The 19,592-nt window shown below is 41.6% G+C and overlaps 2 protein-coding genes across 3 annotated transcripts in view; one reads left to right on the top strand and one right to left on the bottom strand.

The window, feature by feature from the left end:
* dnajc12 (DnaJ (Hsp40) homolog, subfamily C, member 12) overlaps nt 1-14,851 on the bottom strand; it is a 35,741-nt gene extending 20,890 nt beyond the window's left edge. Inside the window, exons 1-4 of one of the 2 annotated variants that reach the window (XM_086092544.1) lie at nt 14,773-14,851; nt 13,677-13,729; nt 6,336-6,473; nt 6,022-6,102 (exon numbers count right to left, since the gene is read on the bottom strand). In XM_086092544.1, the coding sequence (XP_085948670.1) occupies nt 6,022-6,042 (21 nt within the window). In that variant the 5' untranslated portion in view covers nt 6,043-6,102; nt 6,336-6,473; nt 13,677-13,729; nt 14,773-14,851. Of the gene's footprint in view, nt 1-6,021; nt 6,103-6,335; nt 6,474-8,385; nt 8,517-13,676; nt 13,730-14,772 lie in introns of those variants that run through there. The other variant, XM_086092546.1, reaches the window with a different exon arrangement.
* On the top strand, nt 907-18,847 carry mypn (myopalladin). The gene is made up of 19 exons (XM_086092547.1): nt 907-1,958; nt 5,414-5,589; nt 5,678-5,729; nt 5,816-6,107; nt 6,184-6,258; nt 6,342-6,483; nt 7,888-8,004; nt 8,115-8,865; nt 10,147-11,175; nt 11,260-11,392; nt 12,726-12,806; nt 13,499-13,720; nt 13,812-13,961; nt 14,041-14,120; nt 15,432-15,558; nt 15,631-15,838; nt 15,938-16,103; nt 17,697-17,830; nt 17,914-18,847. Exons 1-19 carry the CDS (start codon nt 907-909, stop codon nt 18,090-18,092), a joined length of 5,166 nt encoding a protein of 1,721 aa, XP_085948673.1. The 3' UTR covers nt 18,093-18,847.
* The last annotated feature ends 745 nt before the right edge of the window (nt 18,848-19,592 follow it).

Here is a 19,592-nt window from a genome sequence, read left to right as displayed (position 1 = left end):
TGAAAAGTACAGGTTGGTTTGGATTGAAAAAAATGACGGACTGACGATGACAGAAGGGGGCGATGAGTGACAAATGATAACCTGGTATTTGTGAGTTCACGAACTCCGGAGAATACATCTTGTACCGCTCCCGATGATACATTTACAACCGACCTTTTTCAGGTCGAACCAAACGGGCGTTGTTTAGGGCGGGACAAAACCAATAAGCGCAGATTAGGGGGGTTTATGCTAAACAAACCTAACAGACGAATGGACGCTGCAATTAATTCTGTTCTCGCTGAATTATTCACCGTTTCCTTGTTGAATTTGAACAGAAGGTGGCGCTTTGTGCATTTTTATCTGGTAAAGATGTTCGTGCTTCCACCACCCCTCCTCCCCAAGACGAGATGGAAGACGACATTTTCCATCCATCGCCTTGATTGGTCCAATCAGCTCGAAGTATTGTACAGAAAGTCCCTCCTTTCCCAAACATGTCTGCGGAGTGAAGTCCAAGATTGATAATGAGAAGAACTCCCTTGAGTGAATCACAATTATCAATCTGGCTTGTGAGGTTAGACGAATGACGGACCATCAAAAATATGCAAAATGCCCACCTCTGAAAATAAAGACTTGATATTTCGGTCAGTCAGACATGTTTCAGTTAAGTTGAGAAAATAACTACACGGGCCTTTGGGAGGATGTCAGGGACATAATTTCAGGATAAAGTCATTCACACTACTGAAACACTTCCATGAAAAAATTCCAGTATGAACTGTTAGAGCATTTCAATAATGTAAATGAGAGCATTTCGAGGTAATCCTGATTTATATATGTCCCTGATTGCCCCTCATATCAGTTGTCAGTTTGAGATCTATGTGTGCAGCAAATGAATCATCTCATTGACACTTTTATGATTCCTCCCCTAGTATGCAAGAAAAGGCCGCTGAACCGCCACTGTCGCTCTCTCAGCTCCTACGAGAGAGCTACCTGGCCGAGGCCCGAGCCCATCAGCGTCACAGCGAGATGAGCCGCTCCGATGCGTCATCGTCACGCCTTCAGATTTTTGGCTCGCTCAAAGGAAAGGCTGAGGACTCGGCGGTGCTCCATGAAAGCCAATTGCCAGACCTGTCGGCTTTCCTCAGCCAAGAAGAGCTGGATAAGAGCGTTAACTTGGCCCGCCAGGCCATCGGACATGAGCCCCGTGAGGAGAGGGCAGAGGTCAAAGCCGCCGTCAGTCCCTCTGCCTCAGCTTCCATTTCACCGTCTGCAACTTCCTCTGTTCACCTCACAAAGCCCTCTCCGGTTCCTTACATGCCTTCCTCTACTTTGCCTTTCGCACAGCCGGTTGATTTGCCAGCAACGCAACCAAAGCTCACAGTGGACAGAACGCCACACTCAGCCTCCCTACGGCAGGACAACACCATGAGGAACAGCAGTGACGGTCTAAACCACTTGAACAAGTCAGCGAGGAACTCCCCGTTCGGGGTGGAGACCCAGTCCAAAAAGGAGTTCCTCAACAAAGCGGCAGACTTCATCGAAGAGCTCTCCTCTCTCTTCAGGGCGAACACCTCCAAACGGGTACGACCGAGAGCCTGCAAAGGCCATCGGAGTCGGAACCAGAACAAGAGCCAGAGCGACGGAACAATTTGCTCAGACAGTAGGGAGCGCTCGGCCCTGGCCGCGGACCTGGCGGAGGATGGGCCCGATCCCGTTGTTAGTCACCAGCCAGAGATCCAGCTGGACTCTGGGATTGGTCATGTGGAGTTACAGGACGGTAGGATTACTGAGGAGCAGCAGTTTGACTCGAAAGAGGTGGATGCGGCGGAAAGCTACATTTTGACAAAAACTCCGTCGTGTGCAGATGAGTCAGGATGTGAGCCTCCCCATTTTATCCAAAAACTGAAAAGCAGAGAAGTTCTGGAGGGTAGCAAAGTCCAGTTAGACTGCATCGTCAGAGGACATCCGATACCTGAAGTCCGGTAAGAAGCCGAAAATCTGCAAAGCTGTCCATTCAGACAGGAGATCTAATATTATTTAGCCAAGGATAGGGTACCGTGTCATATTACCAAGCTGAAAAGTTACTGTATTTGAAGAGTATCAGAAATGCTCAGAGTCCTTTTAGTTCAGCAATTATTTTTTGCTACGCACCCCCAGGAGAAAGAAAATATTTCACTCACACCGCAACTGTACCGTGACTATAAATAGCATAATTTGTCTATAAAATTGCTGTAGGTATGCCTCTGCAGAACACCACTGCCACCTACTGTAATGGATGTGCAATTACACCTTGTTCCAGTATGGCAAAAATAAAAATGTTCCCTGGGGTCCCATGCACTCTATTTGAGAAGGGCTACTTTTAGTCTGATAAAAACAAGACTGAGAGCTAAAAGAGGGCTTAGACAACAGTCTGTAGTTCCCCCAGATCCTTATATATATATATTTTTTTAAATATAAACTTTCAACCTTGTGGAAACGGTTATAAGAATCTCCTTTTCTGTTTTAGCCTGACTCTGCCCAAGTGCACATAGCAAGGTCAATAAAGACATTCTTGAATGAGTTTGTGGTGGACGAACTTCAGAGCCCTAACATTAGCTCTGTAGTGTAACCTCCAAGACTGGATTTGCACTACATGGTTCAATTGACATAATTCCAATTTTTTTGGTCTCAAGTGGCAAAAGTCTGATGCGTATTGGATATTTGCTCATGTGAGTGCAGTGTAAATGGACACATTACTTGGATTATTTTATTGCCATTGCTTGTGTGTGTTGTCTCTGGCTGGTGGTGATGTGGGTGTACTTTTTTTGTGTGCACTTTGGATATGTGCCAATGTCTTGAAAATGTGCATCAAAATAATTCAACAAAAATCGGACATGAGATTTAAATCAGAATTGGGCACTTAGGCCTGCAGTGAAAATGCACCTTTAGTTTCAACAGAATCCGTTATGTTTGCTCAGTTTTGTTTAAAGTAAAATGTACAAACTTTAGCTACTACATGAAACATCCAGTTATGGGTGACCCTTCTTTTGGAATAATTACCCCCCCCCCCCCCAAAATATTGGTCAAGCAACACCAGAGGTTCCACACTGTTCTATACGCTTTCGGTTGAAAGTTTTTACTTGGGGTAAAAATATTTATGTTTGGAAAACGCCACACAAAAAAAAATGCTTCAGTAAGAAAACAGAGGCCATTTGAAGAGGTTCCAGGCAGGGCAGCATGGACATGAGGTATAGGCGAGGTAGAGGGGAGGGGGCATGGTCTTGTTAGTCCTACTGAGCATTGTTGAGGCACTAACGTATACTTGTGCTGGGAGAATGCAAGCGCTCTGCCATTTTTAGACTGGACTGGCACTGCGAGCTGTAGTCTCGTCTGATAATGGAACCAACTGAGCTCTTGGCAGTGGCATGAACACGCGCAGCACTTTGGTAAGATGGTTTATTTGCTCTTTAGTGTAAACTTTACAATGTTATTTCATGGAGTTTCATCTTTTAGTTAGGTCATAATATTTTTCTCAAAGCTTCATCCGATAGACCTCATTCTTTGTACTAATTTTATGAGGACTGTTTCAGTTACTTATTTGTCATTTTGAGTTGATGTGCTTGGTCGTATGTGTGTGAGAGAAGTTTAGCATTATGCGACTGTAGCATTGTGCGTTGAAGTTCAGAGCTGTCAGGCTCCAGCGGGAATCTCCTTGCTAAGTTTTGAGCCGCTGAAGGAAAATGAGCTCTGACAGGTGCAGTGAGGAGCTCACCAACCATCCTCTTTACTACTCATGTTTTTAATTTAGACTCTTACTCATGACAAATGGCTCTCTTGTAGCAGAACATCCCGGCAGTGAGTCTATTCCAGTGAGGCATGCAAAGGAATTCCAATGTGCCTTCACTGTGAAATCACAATTGGACATATTGAGTGTGCAAGTTTGATTTCGACGACAGCGCTGAATCGGATTTACCGACGTAAAGCGCTCATCATCTCGCCACGGGCTTACCTCATTCCTCTTTGATTATTGGCTGGATTTTCAGCAAGCTCGAGGACTCATCGACTGGAAATAGATGTTCTGAGTAGCCACTGCTCATGTTGCTTCAGTGCATTGGAAGTCAGTTTACTGTTATGGTTTTAAAATGAATAAATAGACTGTAGGTTTTCATATTAATATATTAGGAGTTCATGTTTTTGTGAACTGTTGTGAGGCCAATTCTGCATGCCGGAAGTCAACTGTAGCAAAAATGTAAATTGGAAAAATCGGAATGCACAGACACAGCCACTTTAGGGCAATTATTTACTCCTACTTGCATGATTTGAACACATGGAAGGAAGTGACTACTACTTAACGCTAGTTTCATCCATCCTCTCTTGTCATTGTCTATGGAAAGTTAACATACCCTGACCTAAAAATAAAAACAGTAGTCCTCAAGATAAAGTTTTCAGAGTCAAAACAGGGAATTTGTTATGCTGCGCTCCAGCATCCTGTCTAAACTGGTAAAGCTCACTGCTGTACTTTACGGACAAAAGGGAAAGTGTTCATTGATCATTGATGTTTATACGATGGACTTGTAACTTAACCAAAAAAAGCCCCTCATATTGCAGCTTTTAAGTGATAGGAAGAAAATTGACAGAAAAGCAAGAATGTAAGCGGAATAACTGAAATATAGTCACAATGAAATGGAGCCTGACATCCACACACAAATACGTATAATTGCAGTTTGTCACTAATGTACGGCTTAGAAATTATCGGCTTGCTTGGCAGTCAAAATAACTTTGGTCATGCAAAAAAAAAAAAAAAAACTGACCTGGGAACAAGTTAGAGCTACTTCAATACTCCCCAACCAATATTAAGAGGTATTAATTTCACAATTTGTCCATTATGGTGTTTGTACTTTACAATAGTGTAGAATTGCATTGCATTGTACTGAGAAGGCATTTATTCTGCTGGGCAAATTATTTATTTGTTTTATTTTATTTTGACTGATTTTGACTCTTTTCCCACATAAGAACAACATGGGGAAAATTTGGGGGGTTATCTCGTGTTTTTATTTGTTATAGTGGACGCCAGAATAGTATGACTGTAACTTACCAAGCTTAGTCCTATATGCAACATTTTTAACATGAACATTATGCCAATCAACTTAAGATTGTGATTGGTTAGCTAGGATCCAACCATGAACCAGAAGTGTTGACATCATCCAAATTATGTGTTTTTATTAGTTTAGACACACAAATATGCCATGTCCACTGCAATCATCCATGGGTCAGAAGACAATAAAATGAAGCAAATAAGCAAAATATTACAAACTGCAGCTACTATAAAAAAAAACATAGCATTAAATGGATACCCTAAAACCGAGCATCATTATCAAAGCAAAGACAGGAAATCAACCCTCATTTGTTAGCATAGGTGTAAACAGTGAGTGCACATGTTGACTTTGCTGAATTGCAGGTGGTTCTGTGAGGGCAAAGAGTTGGAGAACAGCCCTGACATTCAGATCATCACCAACGGTGAGCTGCACTCTCTGATCATCACGGAGGCTTTTGAGGAGGATACCGGACGCTACTCCTGCTTCGCATCAAACTTTTACGGAACTGACTCCACCTCAGCGGAGATTTACGTTGAAGGTGTTTCTTTCATTCTTTTTAGATTTAGATTAGATTTATTGCATTTGCAATCAATTATTTTATATTATTTTAAAACGTGCTCCAACAGGTGCATCCTCATCAGACTCTGAGGGGGAACTGAACTTTGAGCATGTAGCCGAGTAAGTTCTCCTACTCTCGCCATTTTGATTTGGATGTATTTTAAAGCTCTTGTTAATAGTCAATCTTCATCTTTTTTTTGGGAAAGCCTGCAGGGAAAACAGCCAAAGTCCACACCGCTGCCAAGCCAATTCGCAAGAGAAGTTAAAGAGTCTTCAGAAAATCAAACCCCAAGAGAACCAGCAGAGGAGCTCAGCACTCTTGTGATCCAGAAGGTTCCAGTTCAGACGATAACCACCCCACCTCCAGACTCAGAGCTATCTCAAGCATTGGCGACTGAAACGACAGTCTTACCTGCGCAAGTATTTCCGACATCACCGCCAGCAGACCTCACAGAGGGTCCACTGCTCCCCAACGCAGCTCCAACGTCCCAACCTGAGGTAGAACAGACGACGCACTTAATACCATTTCTTTTGTATTTCTCCTGCTCACATCCATTTTTTTGCATTTGTCTAGAATCAAACATCCAGCCTCAACCTCCTGCCAGGCTTCAACGGGCAAGCCGTCATGGCTGCCCCCGTTTTTACAAAGGTAGAATTAGTCTTAAAAGGATATGTGCTAGTATGTTCCGAGCGCCCAGTATGTCACAACAACACTCTTTCTCACACCTCTAGAGTCTGCAGGACCTGGTGGCTGCAGAAGGGCAGCTGGTTGTGCTAGAGTGCTGTGTGAAGGGGGTGCCGTCACCGCGAGTGGAATGGTACAAAGAAGCAAAAATCATTGAAGACTCTCCAGATTTTAGGATCCTGCAGAAAAGTAAGCACAGATGAAAATCAGTACAGTACTTGGAAATTCAAAAGAGCAACAACGCCAGAAGAGTTTTGGTACTAATTTTAATTTAACTAAGGGGAAGTCAACCTTTAACATTTCTTGACAATAATATGTTATATTGTCACCTTACTAGTCTAAACATGACATTCTGATTAACATTAAATTTGTGGAATATGAGTTATGAAGCAAAATCCAGCTGTTTTTGCCACTTGCTGTTGACTGAAGATGACATCACATTTGCTCAGGGTACAGGCAACGACCAATCACAGCTCACCTGTTTTCTGAAGCTGAGCTGTGATTGGTTGTTACCTGAGACCTGAGCAACTGTGATGTCATTTTCACTCGGCCAATCATAGCTCACCTGTTTTCTAAAGCTGAGCTGTGATTGGAGACCTGAGCAACTGTAATTTTGTCATTTTCATTCGACAGCCAGTGGCAAAATGGCCGCCTTCTGATATTGCTAAAAATGGCTGGATTTTGCTGCTTAACTCATATTTCACTAACACAATATTCACCAGAATACCACATTTAGACTAGTTGGGCTGCATAGAACGTATAATTGTCAAGAATTTTTTGGGGAGGGGGAATGTCTTCCCTTTTAACACTTTGCTCAATAAGTTCAGCCAGAACAGCAACAAATGTCCTGCTTGCCAAAATTTGTTTCATTTCATATTTGTAATACTATAAAGCAGGGATCTCCCACTTCGGTCCTCGGGATCCATGTCTCTCTCCTCCAACACACCTGAATCAAATAATCAGGATCGTTATCAGGCTTCTGTAGAGCTTGCTGATCATTTGATTCCGGTGTGTTGGAGGAGGGAGACATGGAAAACAGGCTGGTTAGAGGCTCTCGAGGATGTGACTTGGAGAGGCTCTCGTTAATGTATTTATTTTCATTGTAGAATCGATGGTACCGTCAGCGAAAAGTGGTTACAAATACATTTTAAAAGTGATACCAAATAAGGCTACAAGAGGGTTTTTTTTTTGCTCTTTTTTTTTGTTTTCAGAGCCCAGATCTCCAGCTGAATCAGGTAGCTCTTTTAGAATTCCTCATTTGTGGAAAAATATAATTATTGCCTTAGGTATGTAACATGCTGTATGCATACATACTGCTCTGAAATATTTAGTCCTTGGTGGGGACTTCTGCTTCTCTTCTGTACACAAGCCAAGGCTGCTTCTCTGTGCCTGTGCACCTTATAAGGTAGTCTCTCATCCTGTGTCGAACCACTATGGCAGATCATTTCAACCTGCCTTAGCTTCAAATAGACCCAGCTACACGTACAAAGAAACTCTCAAGGAGTCATGTGCCCTCTCTCGCGAAAAGACTCTCAACAGCGATCGCATCCACGCAACTGAGCCATGATGTGAGTATCACTTTTGTTTCTCCAGAGGAAATATGTACACTGGTCATTGCTGAGGTCTTTGCTGAAGATTCTGGGATGTATACTTGCACTGCAAGCAACACATACGGAATAACGTCCAGTACCGCAGCACTAAAGGTCAAAGGTAATAATTCTGTTTTATATTGGAGAAGGACTCCATCATCATATTAGTCTTATGTCAATACGCCAAATAAATGTATTATTATTACTTTTTCTTTTTTTCTTTTTTTGCAGCTAATGGTGTTCACAACCAGGCAAATAGGCCTTTTTGCACTTTAACTGTGGAGCCCAGTCGAGTCCAAGAACCGTCCACATCAGATCTCACCATCCCTTCTGTAAAACCCCAAACAGAGATCGCTCTGACCAATAACATCAAGCCCCACTCCAGCACCATCCGGCTGGATCCATTAGTCAATAGCACCTTACGTTTGGACCCCTTAAACACCAGCACCCTTCGTCTGCACCCCAACAACTCCAGTATGCTCCGTCCGGACACCTTACGTACCAGCCTGCACGGTCTGGACCCCAGCAGCTTGTCCAGTAGCCCCAGTGTCAACCATCGCAGTGTTAGCACTCCCAACTTAGACCCTCTCAGCCTTCACCAGGTGCCTCCAGAGAACACAGGACAACTGGCCCCGCACCCAAAACCTTTCACTGCTGCACTTGCGGTTGAGCAGGAAGCATCCGGACCAGCGTTGACGTCACCCGACGCAAGTTCAAATCACAAGGCGGCCTCTAACTATCAGAATGGGACATCTATTTTGTTGCCCCTCCCCAATCCGCCTCCTAACTCCTGCCTAAAGTCTGGGGTCCTGACAAACTACAAAGACTCGCGCGCCAGCTCCAGAGTCGGTCTGCGTGTACATTTCAAACTACCTGAGGTTGAGGAGGGTGAGCAAAATTACACATCTGCTTCACCTGATGAAGATGCTTCTGATGCATTTGGCAACAAAGGTCCACCACCAGTGCTGGCAAAACCCAAACTGTAAGTAGAGCTGAATAAATAAAGTTCTAAAGTAACTGTTTTTCTTTAAAGGGCAAGTCAACCTTAAACATTTCTTGACAATAATATGTTATATTGTGAGCTCCCTAGTAATGTTACATTTGTAGAATATGAGTTATTCAGCTAAATCCAGCTGTTTTTGTCCATCTCTGGGGGCGGCCATTTTGCCACTTGCTGTCGACTGAAGATGACATCACAGTTCCTCAGGGTTCAGGCAACGACCAATCACAGCTCACCTGTTTTCTGAAGCTGAGCTGTGATTGGTTGTTACCAGAGATCTGAGCAACTTTGATGTCATTTTCAGCAAGTGCAAAATGGCCGCCTTCTGATATTAATAAAAAACGGATGGATTCTGCTGCTTAACTCATATTCCACTAATACAATATTAACCAGAATACCATATTTCGACTAATGGACATATTTAGAAGTAGGCATATTTAGACTAAGAAATGCTGTAAGCTGTTTCACTGACTACCAAACAAGCCCACATCTTTATATTACGTCTGTTATCATTAGTTAAATAGATCCTACGTCAATATATGATATAACGTTCTAGATTTGTGCCACAGAGAGGCAACCACTCTTCATATAAAAAATGAACGTGAAATCCTGCTATAAATATACAGACAAAAACAAGATTTTACAACCCAAATCACATTTTCAGTTCACATCATTTCAACATTTGATCCTCCCCCTCCTCTTCCTGCCCAAATATAATTGCTCCTCCTTCAGCTCAACTATTAGTCGCAACTCACTAATCCATGCAAGCAGACCTGAAATGTGGACCTTCAGGCTTTCCAAAACAAAGGATGGCATTTTCTACTTGTAAGTTCACTTGCGATTCTTAACATTTTATGCAAGAAGTTCCTGCCTATCATTGCGGTCAGTATCATGCGGTTTGTGATTATCCTTGTGCTCACCCTGAAAAGTTTAATTACTGCTACTACTTGGGATAGGATTGGCAAAACAAGAAGGTGATTTAATCAATAGTAGTTCAATATAATGTAAACCGTGACGACAAGACTCAATTGAGTGTGCGTATTGAAAGAGTTCTGAGGTTATCCAGAGTTGTTTGTGTGGCCAACTTGTTGGTGGTCCATAAAAGGGCAGATCATCTTCATGCTGACTTTGGCTCACTTCTGCCGGGCTTTACGGGAGTGACCAGCCGTAATTCATTGCAACACAGCACCGAGCCTTCCTCGTGTTCACCATGTATAGTGTCTTTCCAGCTCATCTCTTATGTTGCTTGTACTTGATTGACAGGGACCCGGCGCAGCTCCAGCTCCTTCACAACCAAGTTCTTATGGAACAGCAGCAAGAGAGTGAACCCCCGACCCAAATCCACAATCAGCCTTCATTCCAGGTTAAAACAGAGGCCACAAACTCTCGTGTAGGTCCACTCTGGTCCTTTAGAGAAAACCGTGATTCCCAATCGACATACCTTAACACCTCGCAGCTGACGCCCACATCTGGACCTGCCCACACTATGACACCCCCTGCACCTTCACTGAGTTCTGCTCCTGTGATCAACACTCCTCCCCCAAGATCCTTTCCATCCACTCCCCAGGTTAAGACCTCCTCCCTGGTGACGTCCCCTCCACCTATGCCACAGCTTAACACAGCTCCACCTCTCAGCGTGGCACCTTCGACCCAGATGAACACCATCCATGCCTCCCACCTGAACCTGTCCGCAACAGTTCTTGCCAGAACTGCGCCCGCACCACAATTTTCCTCTCAGCCAGTGTCAAATTTCACTTCAAGCGCAACAGATGCAACCGCCGCCTCACATCATGTCACATCTCCAGCCGCTTTCCTGAGAAGCACCCACGCCTCCCTCATGAATCTCACCGCGACCTCACAGGCTTTCAACTACACCCGGCCGAAAGAGTTCATCACGGCTCAAACGTTCTCACCCGTCAGGAGTCCCTCCCCAACTGAGTCCCCAGTTCCGCTTCTCCAGGAACTGGCAGCTGAGTTCAACTCCTCCGCCGCCAGTTCGCCAACGCTCTCACCGTTCTCGCCGCCGACCAGGACCTTTCCCACGAGAGTACTCCAGTCCCCAACGAGCCCCCCATCACTCATATCCTCACCCACGCCGGGTTCAGCACCAACCTTAAATAACACATTCGCCATCAGAGCCCGGTCACCTCCGCAGGCTTCCTCTCCCACTTCCAGCAGCTCCACGCCAAGCCCGATCCAAAACCCAGTGGCTTTCCTGAGCGCCATCCTGCCTTCCCTGACTCCATCTCAGCCTACCAACTCCATGGGCCTTCCCAAAGGGGCACCTTTAGGGTACTTTGCATGTGACTTGTTTGCACTACTGCAGAGGTTGGGCGGACTGTCACGTGTTCTAAAATATTTATTTTGTCTCTTAAGGTTCAATAAGAAAGTACCAAAGACGCGCCTGCCATCAACCGAAATCATTCGCCAGAGCAAAGATGCTGTTCTTTATGACATTGAGAAAAAACTGCAATTTCAAGATGATCCTCCCGTTTTTGCCTATCAGCAGGTATCAAACACCCTTTTAGTTAGTTGAATGGTAGAGTAGTTTGACATGTTAGTACAGTATGTTATCACTAATTTTAAACTAACTCATCTGTTGTTTAGTCTGGTTTTCCTCAGTTATGTGGACATGAGCCATATTTATATGGAAGACTTGGGGCCACTATTAGTATTGTTTTTAAAGTGCATTAAATGTTAAGCTGGTTAGATAAACTAACAATATATTTGTACAAATGTGAATTTTCCTCTAGTCTCCGTAGGACCATATATCCCGAAAAACCCTTTGTATAGGCATTTTTATACTAATATTGGGAAATGTTTAAAACCAAATACAAAAATTCACATTTTCAAGTTTCCTTCACGACATATTGACAGGTAGAAGTCCCTGCTCTTTAATTACTTGCTATCTAGGGATAGACCGATTATCGCTGCAGAAATTTGGCATTTTGACAAATATCAGCATCAGCCGAATCTGAAAGCTGGTAAAGCTGGTATCTCACTGAGCAGTGAATGCTTGCAAAATTTAGGATTTTCATCAGGATTTCTCAAATGTTCACCAACAGTTTTACTATTTCAAACATATCCAGACAATTTTTCACTCTTCGAAGATCTTTTAAAACCTTTTCCGAACCCTGACGAAAACCCCATATTAGCTACATTCGCATGCATTTGTCGAGATACAGGGAACCTTAATTTATACATTTATTAAAATTTCTACTTCTTAAAAAATTATGCTGATACTGGGAGCTCCCTACACTTTTTATTAAAAAATTTAAATAAAATAAACGAAGAAATTCTGGAAAACTTTATATAGTGTAGAAAACTTTAGGGAACTATTTACTTGCTTAGTTTTTAATTTAGCTTAACACATGCTGATGACCATAGAAGCTATGTTATAATTCTTATACAAAACTGTCAATTCTTTATACGCTTAAAATTAAAAGAAAACTTTTTTTTTTCTTTCAATTTTGACGCTAATATTTTCTCTTTTACTGCAAATGAATATCCGCTTGAAATATTGGTTATCAGTCTCCTTGACTACTAATAATTGATATCGGCCTTGAAAAAAACATATCGGCCTATCACGACTGCAATCCCTGGACAAAAGCTCACAATTAATTTTTGACTTTGTTCGTTACTCATACTCTGTAGTAATAATAATGATATTAATAATAATAATAGAACATTTTTCCTTCCTAATTCCCGCTCATCGGTCATTGTGTCCATGTACTATAACCATGCACGTACTGTATATAACATTCCTTAGCTTGTCTGTGCGCTTCTCTAGCAGCAGTTTGTGTGTCTGTGGGAGTTCATCATCCATCCCTATCCTCTCATAGAAGCGGAGTATTGAGGGGAAAACAGCCAGCAGACCCCTTGTTGGACCAAACATTCCAGCTACTGTCATTAACTATGATGAGGTACAAGGATCATCTCATTGCAAGCACTAATTTGGGAAGCTAACATAATGGCAGTTCATGCAGTGCCAGTTGCGTTTGGACACAATTTTGCATGCAATAGAATGGTTTGGCCAAACTTTCCGCTGGTATCCGGTACCATTCAAGCATCCATTAACTAATATGTAACCTGCACGAAGAAATCGACTACATTGTGCTCATGACTCACTGTTGGTTTACTTTAAAGTTCACTCATTCTAACTCTAGAAAGCAAACACATGTCTTTATTTTGTAATTTGATGAGTCAGAGGTATTTAGGCAAACTCAACCAAATGTAAACATTCCAAATATTCGCTAGTGTTTTTATTTAATTTCTTTTACGCTCTGAGCTTGATGCATGAGCATTTATTTATTTTTGCTTTCCAGCAGGCATTTTGTCAAATAGATGCTACAGCATGCCTCCAATGAAGTGCTATTACGTCAGAATTGAATATGTAAGTTTAGGTTCAAATGCCCAAGTTTTGACTTCAATACGACTACTGTTATATATCAATACAGTACACACACGCTTATGATGTCTGAAAATAATCTTCACAAATTCAAAAGGCTGTGTGCATTATTGCATACATTCTAGTCTGAAAAGGTTTCCAGCGGGTAGAAAGGCAAAACGTGCATTAAGTTTGCTTTCATGTAGCTCCCCCCCGCCTTTCTTTTAGGAGTACAAAGTTTCCAATTTTGAGCAGAGATTAATGAGCGAGATCGAGTTCCGCTTGGAGCGAACGCCAGTGGAGGAGTCAGACGATGACGTGCAGCACGACGACGTGCCCTCGGGCAAATGCATCGCGCCCATCTTTGACAAGAAACTCAAGAACTACAAGGCCATGGAGGGCGTACCTGTTACTTTCTCCTGCAAAGTTGTTGGCATCCCAGTTCCAAAGGTGAGGCGTCTAGTGGTGACAAAGAGCACAATACTTTTATGGTTTTATCTTATGCAGTAGTCATTAATTATAATTGATGATATGCCGGCAGGTTTACTGGTTCAAGGATGGGAAGCAGATCTTAAGGAAGAATACACATTATAAGAAGATAAGAGAGGGTGATGGGACATGTGCTTTACATATAGAGTCTACAACAGCTGATGATGATGGAAATTACACCATCATGGCAGCAAATCCACAGGTAACACCTTGCACTGAGCTTCTGTTTCAGGACCGCATTCTTCTGTACCAATTCTGATGTACCATTTGTAAATCAACAGGGACGAATGAGCTGTTCAGGTCATTTGATCATCCAAACAGGACCACCTCGATGCCGACTGACCCCGATTAACTCTCAGAGGTAAGCGGGAATGCAGATCTTGACAACAGCGGATATAAAAATCTCCACACCTGTGTCCAGGTTTTTGTGATAAATAATTTAAAAACATTTCCGCCATTAATGCTACCTGCACAACTCAATTGATTAAAAATGATATTTTTGAGTGAGGAAGTCAAAATAAAGGAAATAGCTTGGTTGCACAAGTGTGCACACACTTGGTGTTTTTGACGGCTCTATCCGGCATTCTAGCTTGCCGGACGGTTAACAGATTGAATTGTTCTTAGAGTTTGTTCATTAAATCCCTTGTGAACAATTCAGTTCAAACTGTAACAGACAAAAATTTAAATACAACAGTAGAATAAGAATTATATTTAAAATGTCTAACTAAAATTGTTTTCTGGCGACATTAACATACAGCTTTCAAAATGTGAATATAATAAACCGTAAAGTGCGTTGTTAACCATGTTTAAGACAAGAATTACTTTATAAAACATGAATTCCGAATTACCATAGCTAGCTTAATTAGCACAACAAGGGTCCAATAGCGTAGGGTGCTAACAAATGCTAATGTCTTAAATCACTCATTTTAAACACATTTTTTGCCATTTTAGCAACATTTAAATTCCTCATTATACCCTAAAGAGTATTATACGTTTGACCACAAATCACTTACAAGCGAACATGGGGCCAAGACTCCACCAAGTACATGTTGTTGCTCTTCAACCAGCTCACATACAGGCCTCCTACACATTTCACCACTGGAGGGTGCTAAGGGTCCATCCATCCATTTTCTGAACTGCTTATCCTCACTAAGGCATTGCTATAGCTAGTTCCAGAACATAACCAAATTTCAATCTAACAAAAGCCTGAATGTATTGTGCTAACTCTGACTTATCCATACCTATGGTAGCATGGTTGTGGTATTATCGTGCTTAAATTGCTGTCATTGTTAGCACAAAATTTTGAGGCTTCTGCTACAAAGCAAAACAAAAAGTAAACAAAAAAAAACAAAAAAGCCTACAACCTGAAATGTATTTGAGGTTAATCAGAGCCCCTTAAAATGGTGGCAGATGTGTGCGGACTCCCTTTTAACATGAGTTTAAATGTGATTCATTCTGAACAGAGCCACATCCCAGTTAATGTTCAACCACATTATTTCAGTCATTTGTTTTACCACCCCTATTGGAAACATTACATTTCTTTTTCAGTTTAGTTGTATAGGTTTTAGGCCACATTGTGTTTTGGTTCAATTGTAAGCATCCATTTAAATGGATTTGGAACCAAATATATCAAGTGAACCGTTAGGCTTTCCTCAACATCTCCACATTTTAGGGTACGAACTCGTGTCCAGGAAGTTGAGGGAGAGCAAACCCATGAGCGTTTTTTCCGGCCTCACTTCATCCAGGCTCCAGGAGATATGCTAGCACACGAGGGCAAGGTGTGCAGACTAGACTGTAAGGTAGGTTCGTGAGCATCACTTTCACATAGTATTTGCCGATTCAACAGTAAAAATGTTCCCTGTTTGTTTTAGGTGAGTGGTCTACCCAATCCCGAGCTCATGTGGTTGGTCAATGGTAGACCCGTCTATGCAGATCTTTACCACAGGATGCTGGTGCGGGAAAATGGCATCCACTCACTTGTCATTGACCCCTTGACACAGAAAGATGCTGGCTCGTACACCTGCATTGCAAGCAACAAAGCAGGGCAGTGCTCCCTCAGTTTAGAACTCAAAGTTGTGGGTGAGCAGATTTGCATTGGAGTGGTGAATAGAAAATGAAAATGAGGATTTTTTTTTTTTTTCCCCCAGCATGATTTGAATTTTTGAACTCTCCCCTCAGAGAAAGAGATGAAACACCCTCCCCAGTTTGTGGAGAAGTTGCAGAATATGGGAATCCCCGAAGGGTCCCCTGTCAGGATGGAGTGCCGGGTGCTGGGCATGCCCCACCCAGTTATATTCTGGAAGAAAGACAACGACACCATTCCCAGAACACAGAGCAGAATGAGGTCAGTGAGACTTCCGAAGAAAATACAAAAATGTTCAGCAAATGTTTACACAAGACCACTTCAAGTTCCTGGAAAATGAAAATAAATGTTTTCTAAATTTCGCACACCACAGAAAATAAGGCTATTAACACCGCTGCCAAATTTGAATGATTACAAATAAAAAATTGTGAAAAAGAAAGCCAGTCTATCCTCTTTCGAACACTGTGGGGTGTGTTCAACAAATGCACTAAAACCATGATCCCTCAACTGTCAATCAGCTATACAAATGGATGCTACTTTGTGTAGTGGTACTGGTAGAGCACCTGACAATTTGGTAACCGAAAGTAAACTACAATTTAGACCAGCAAATAGCATGTCTAAGTTGTGGTGCAGATGGTTAAACGCTATTTTGGTGGATTTGATTGAGGCACAGGCAGATTCTGAACTCGGCAGACACGCGTGGCGGATGTCATCGTATTTCATTCATAAACATGACAGCAGCGTGCGCCAATTCCTCTGAATTATTGCAGCAATCAATTCATTGAAAGTATTATTATTATTATTATCTTTATACTTCAATTATTCAGTTAAATCACTGCTCTGCATTAATATAGCATACAAATGAGTAAAATTGGAGGAGAGTAAAATATTCAGAATAAATTTAACATTTTAAATATTCAGAGTGCAGTATTTTAAGTGTGTGCGAGAGAATTTGCCTATCCCATGAAAACAACTATTCAAGATTTTTCACTCAGAAATTCTAAGTCAAATTTTCAAGGACAGATTTTGACAAAATTTGACTAGTTTATTAAAAGAAAAAAAAGTTACATACAAGGGTTGAGAAACGCACACGACCTTCAGCTTGGGAGACTGCCACTCTATCACCTGAGCTATGCCACTCCTACTGTGTGCTAGTATATTGCTCGTCCACTGGAATGTTTGTAACCCAGAAAAACATTGTTTTTCGGTAGTAGTGGTAGAGTGTCAGTCTCCCAAGCTGAAGATTGCGAGTTTGTTCCTTAACCCCTTTTTTCTTTAACTAGTCAAATTTAGTCAAAATCCTCCTTGCAAAATTTACTTTTTAATCATTCACTTTTTTAATCTAAATCATTAATTCATTTGAAGAATATTTGATCTAAAAATAAAGATATGTAAAAAAAATTATACTAGTCTAGTACTGTAGAACAATTATTTTCAGAATAATATTAAATATTAAACTCTCAGTTGATCGAGACAAAAATGTCCTACCAAATGTAGATTTAGAATTGTATACAATAATGTAGTAGTGAAAATTAGTCAAAATCCTCCTTGCAAAATTTACTTAGAATTTCTGAGTGACAAATCTTTAATAGTTTTTTCATGGGATCTGCAAATTGTCTCGTACACACTAAAAATATTTTGATTAAAATTTACTCTGAATATTTTACTCTCTTCCAAGTGTAAATTTTACTCAATTTATAGTGGGGCCAAATAGACTCTGTTTTGAGTCAAATGTACACAATTTACTGTGCAGGATGATGAAAACAACCCTCTCTCTTGGTCATACAGTCCTGCTATTCTCCTTGCTATCAACTCAAAAACAAATCGTGAAAATCAACTTTTCTTCTGCTTCAGCATGCAACAGGACGCCACAGGATACGTGTGCCTCCTCATCCAGCCAACCACCAAAGAGGATGCTGGCTGGTATACAGTGTCAGCCAAAAACGAGGCTGGGATTGCGGCCTGCACCTGCAGGCTCGACATCTATGGTACGAAAGTCAGCAGTACCTCGATAAACCGTCAGCAGCTTTACTGAAGTTGATACATGTCGCCCATGTATTATGACCTTCAGCACAGTGGCATCAGAGCGTGCCGGCGCCCATGAAGAAGACGCCGCGCGCGGGCAGCCGCTACGCAGCCCTCACAGGCCAAGGACTCGACATCAAATCGACTTTCCCCACATCGGAGACGAGCCCCTTCTTGTTCGCCAGCTTCCCTCCTGAGGCCACACTGGAGAGTGAGGAGCTGTGAGGGGGGCGGTGTTTACCTGCGCGGTTCGTCATGGGATTTGTGTGACGAGTTTGAAGTGAGACACTCGGAGCAAAGAGTGATCGTGTCACCATTCCGGTTTACGTATAGGTCATATCAAGAGTGTTTCACGTATAGAAAAAAAAACAAAAACACCTTTGCTAAGTCTTAGCTCATGAGCCATCAGTGGAGTTGAATATATAAGTTTGAATGATTAACATTTATTTGTGCTGTTTCTTTTTCTTTTCTTTTCTTTTTTTATTTTTGAGAGAGAAAAAATCAACAAACTGCTTTCAAATTCTTTCTTTTCCCTGGCAAATAATCCATCTAATAATTTATATTTGATTTAAATGTAAATGAAAGCTAAGTTATTTGAAGAAATTGGAAATACACTGTTTTATTTAAGTGGTTGATTTAACATTGGATTGTTTCAACACAAGTAATGCATCGATTCACCTTTTTGCACCATGTTTTCCACGTGAATGCATGTTGATGGCTAATGATGTTTTTCCACAGTTACTATTTTGTTAGTATGTGAACGTGGGGAAATTGTTTTATGATACAGTGCCAGATGCAAAATGGAAGCCAACGGGGCAATCTCAGCGGTTACAAATGATTACCTTTCATAGACTAAAGAGAATTTTAAGCGAGTTTGGAAATACATTGATGGACGCTTTAAAGCACCTATTGTACTTCTGTAATGTTGCACACTGTAAAATAGTTTTGTCTCCAGAATAAAATTATATTTATTCAAGTGAGTTTGCTTCACTGGAAGTTTTATAAATCTGTCCTTACTTATTGTAACGTTTTGCAAAAATGTCACCCTTGTATTTATCTTAACAAACGCTGCTGACGCCGGAAAATAGAATACAAATCACGAGGCTAGCAGAAAAAGACAAGAGCACACGCAACCAACATGCACGTAACGCCCCTCCTCTCCCGCGAGACCTGTGTTGCGTTTACTAACAGTCGGACATAAGAGTACTAAACAGAAATGGCAACACCGAAACACACAACACACTTAGTAGTTCATTACAGTATAAAACGTAAAGAAGCCCATTTTACATTTTAATGTGGGTTCACTGACATTTTTGAGGGCTTGTTTTGACTATGCTTATTATCTGGAATTCAAAACAAATAGGAGATCCCAGGAGCCAATTAAGCATAGCTAATCAGTCCAATTAGAGGGGAAGAAGGTTCAAATAGGCATAAAATTACATTCACCTTACTTGACCCAATTAGACTGTGAGCCTCATTTGACCAGCTGCCAGATCGAGTTGCTAGCTGTCTGTCTGTCGCTTGTGTGTGTCATAAATGTATAATGAGAATATAACAGTACCTTGAAGGAGATCATTATTATTATTATTATTATTACATTTCAACATTTTCAAATGACATTACAAAACAAAAGGCCTCACGGTGCTAATTCAGATCAATATATGAGAAACAATTATGTTTCCATGAGTCGATGCTTATTTTGTAATAATCTGGAGATGATGATGA

Source organism: Leptonotus elevatus, chromosome 13 (assembly GCF_054856555.1).
Source record: "Leptonotus elevatus isolate MCC_2025b chromosome 13, RoL_Lele_1.0, whole genome shotgun sequence".
In the NCBI taxonomy this organism is placed as follows: Eukaryota; Metazoa; Chordata; class Actinopteri; order Syngnathiformes; family Syngnathidae; genus Leptonotus; species Leptonotus elevatus.
This window is presented reverse-complemented; position numbering and strand designations above follow the sequence as displayed.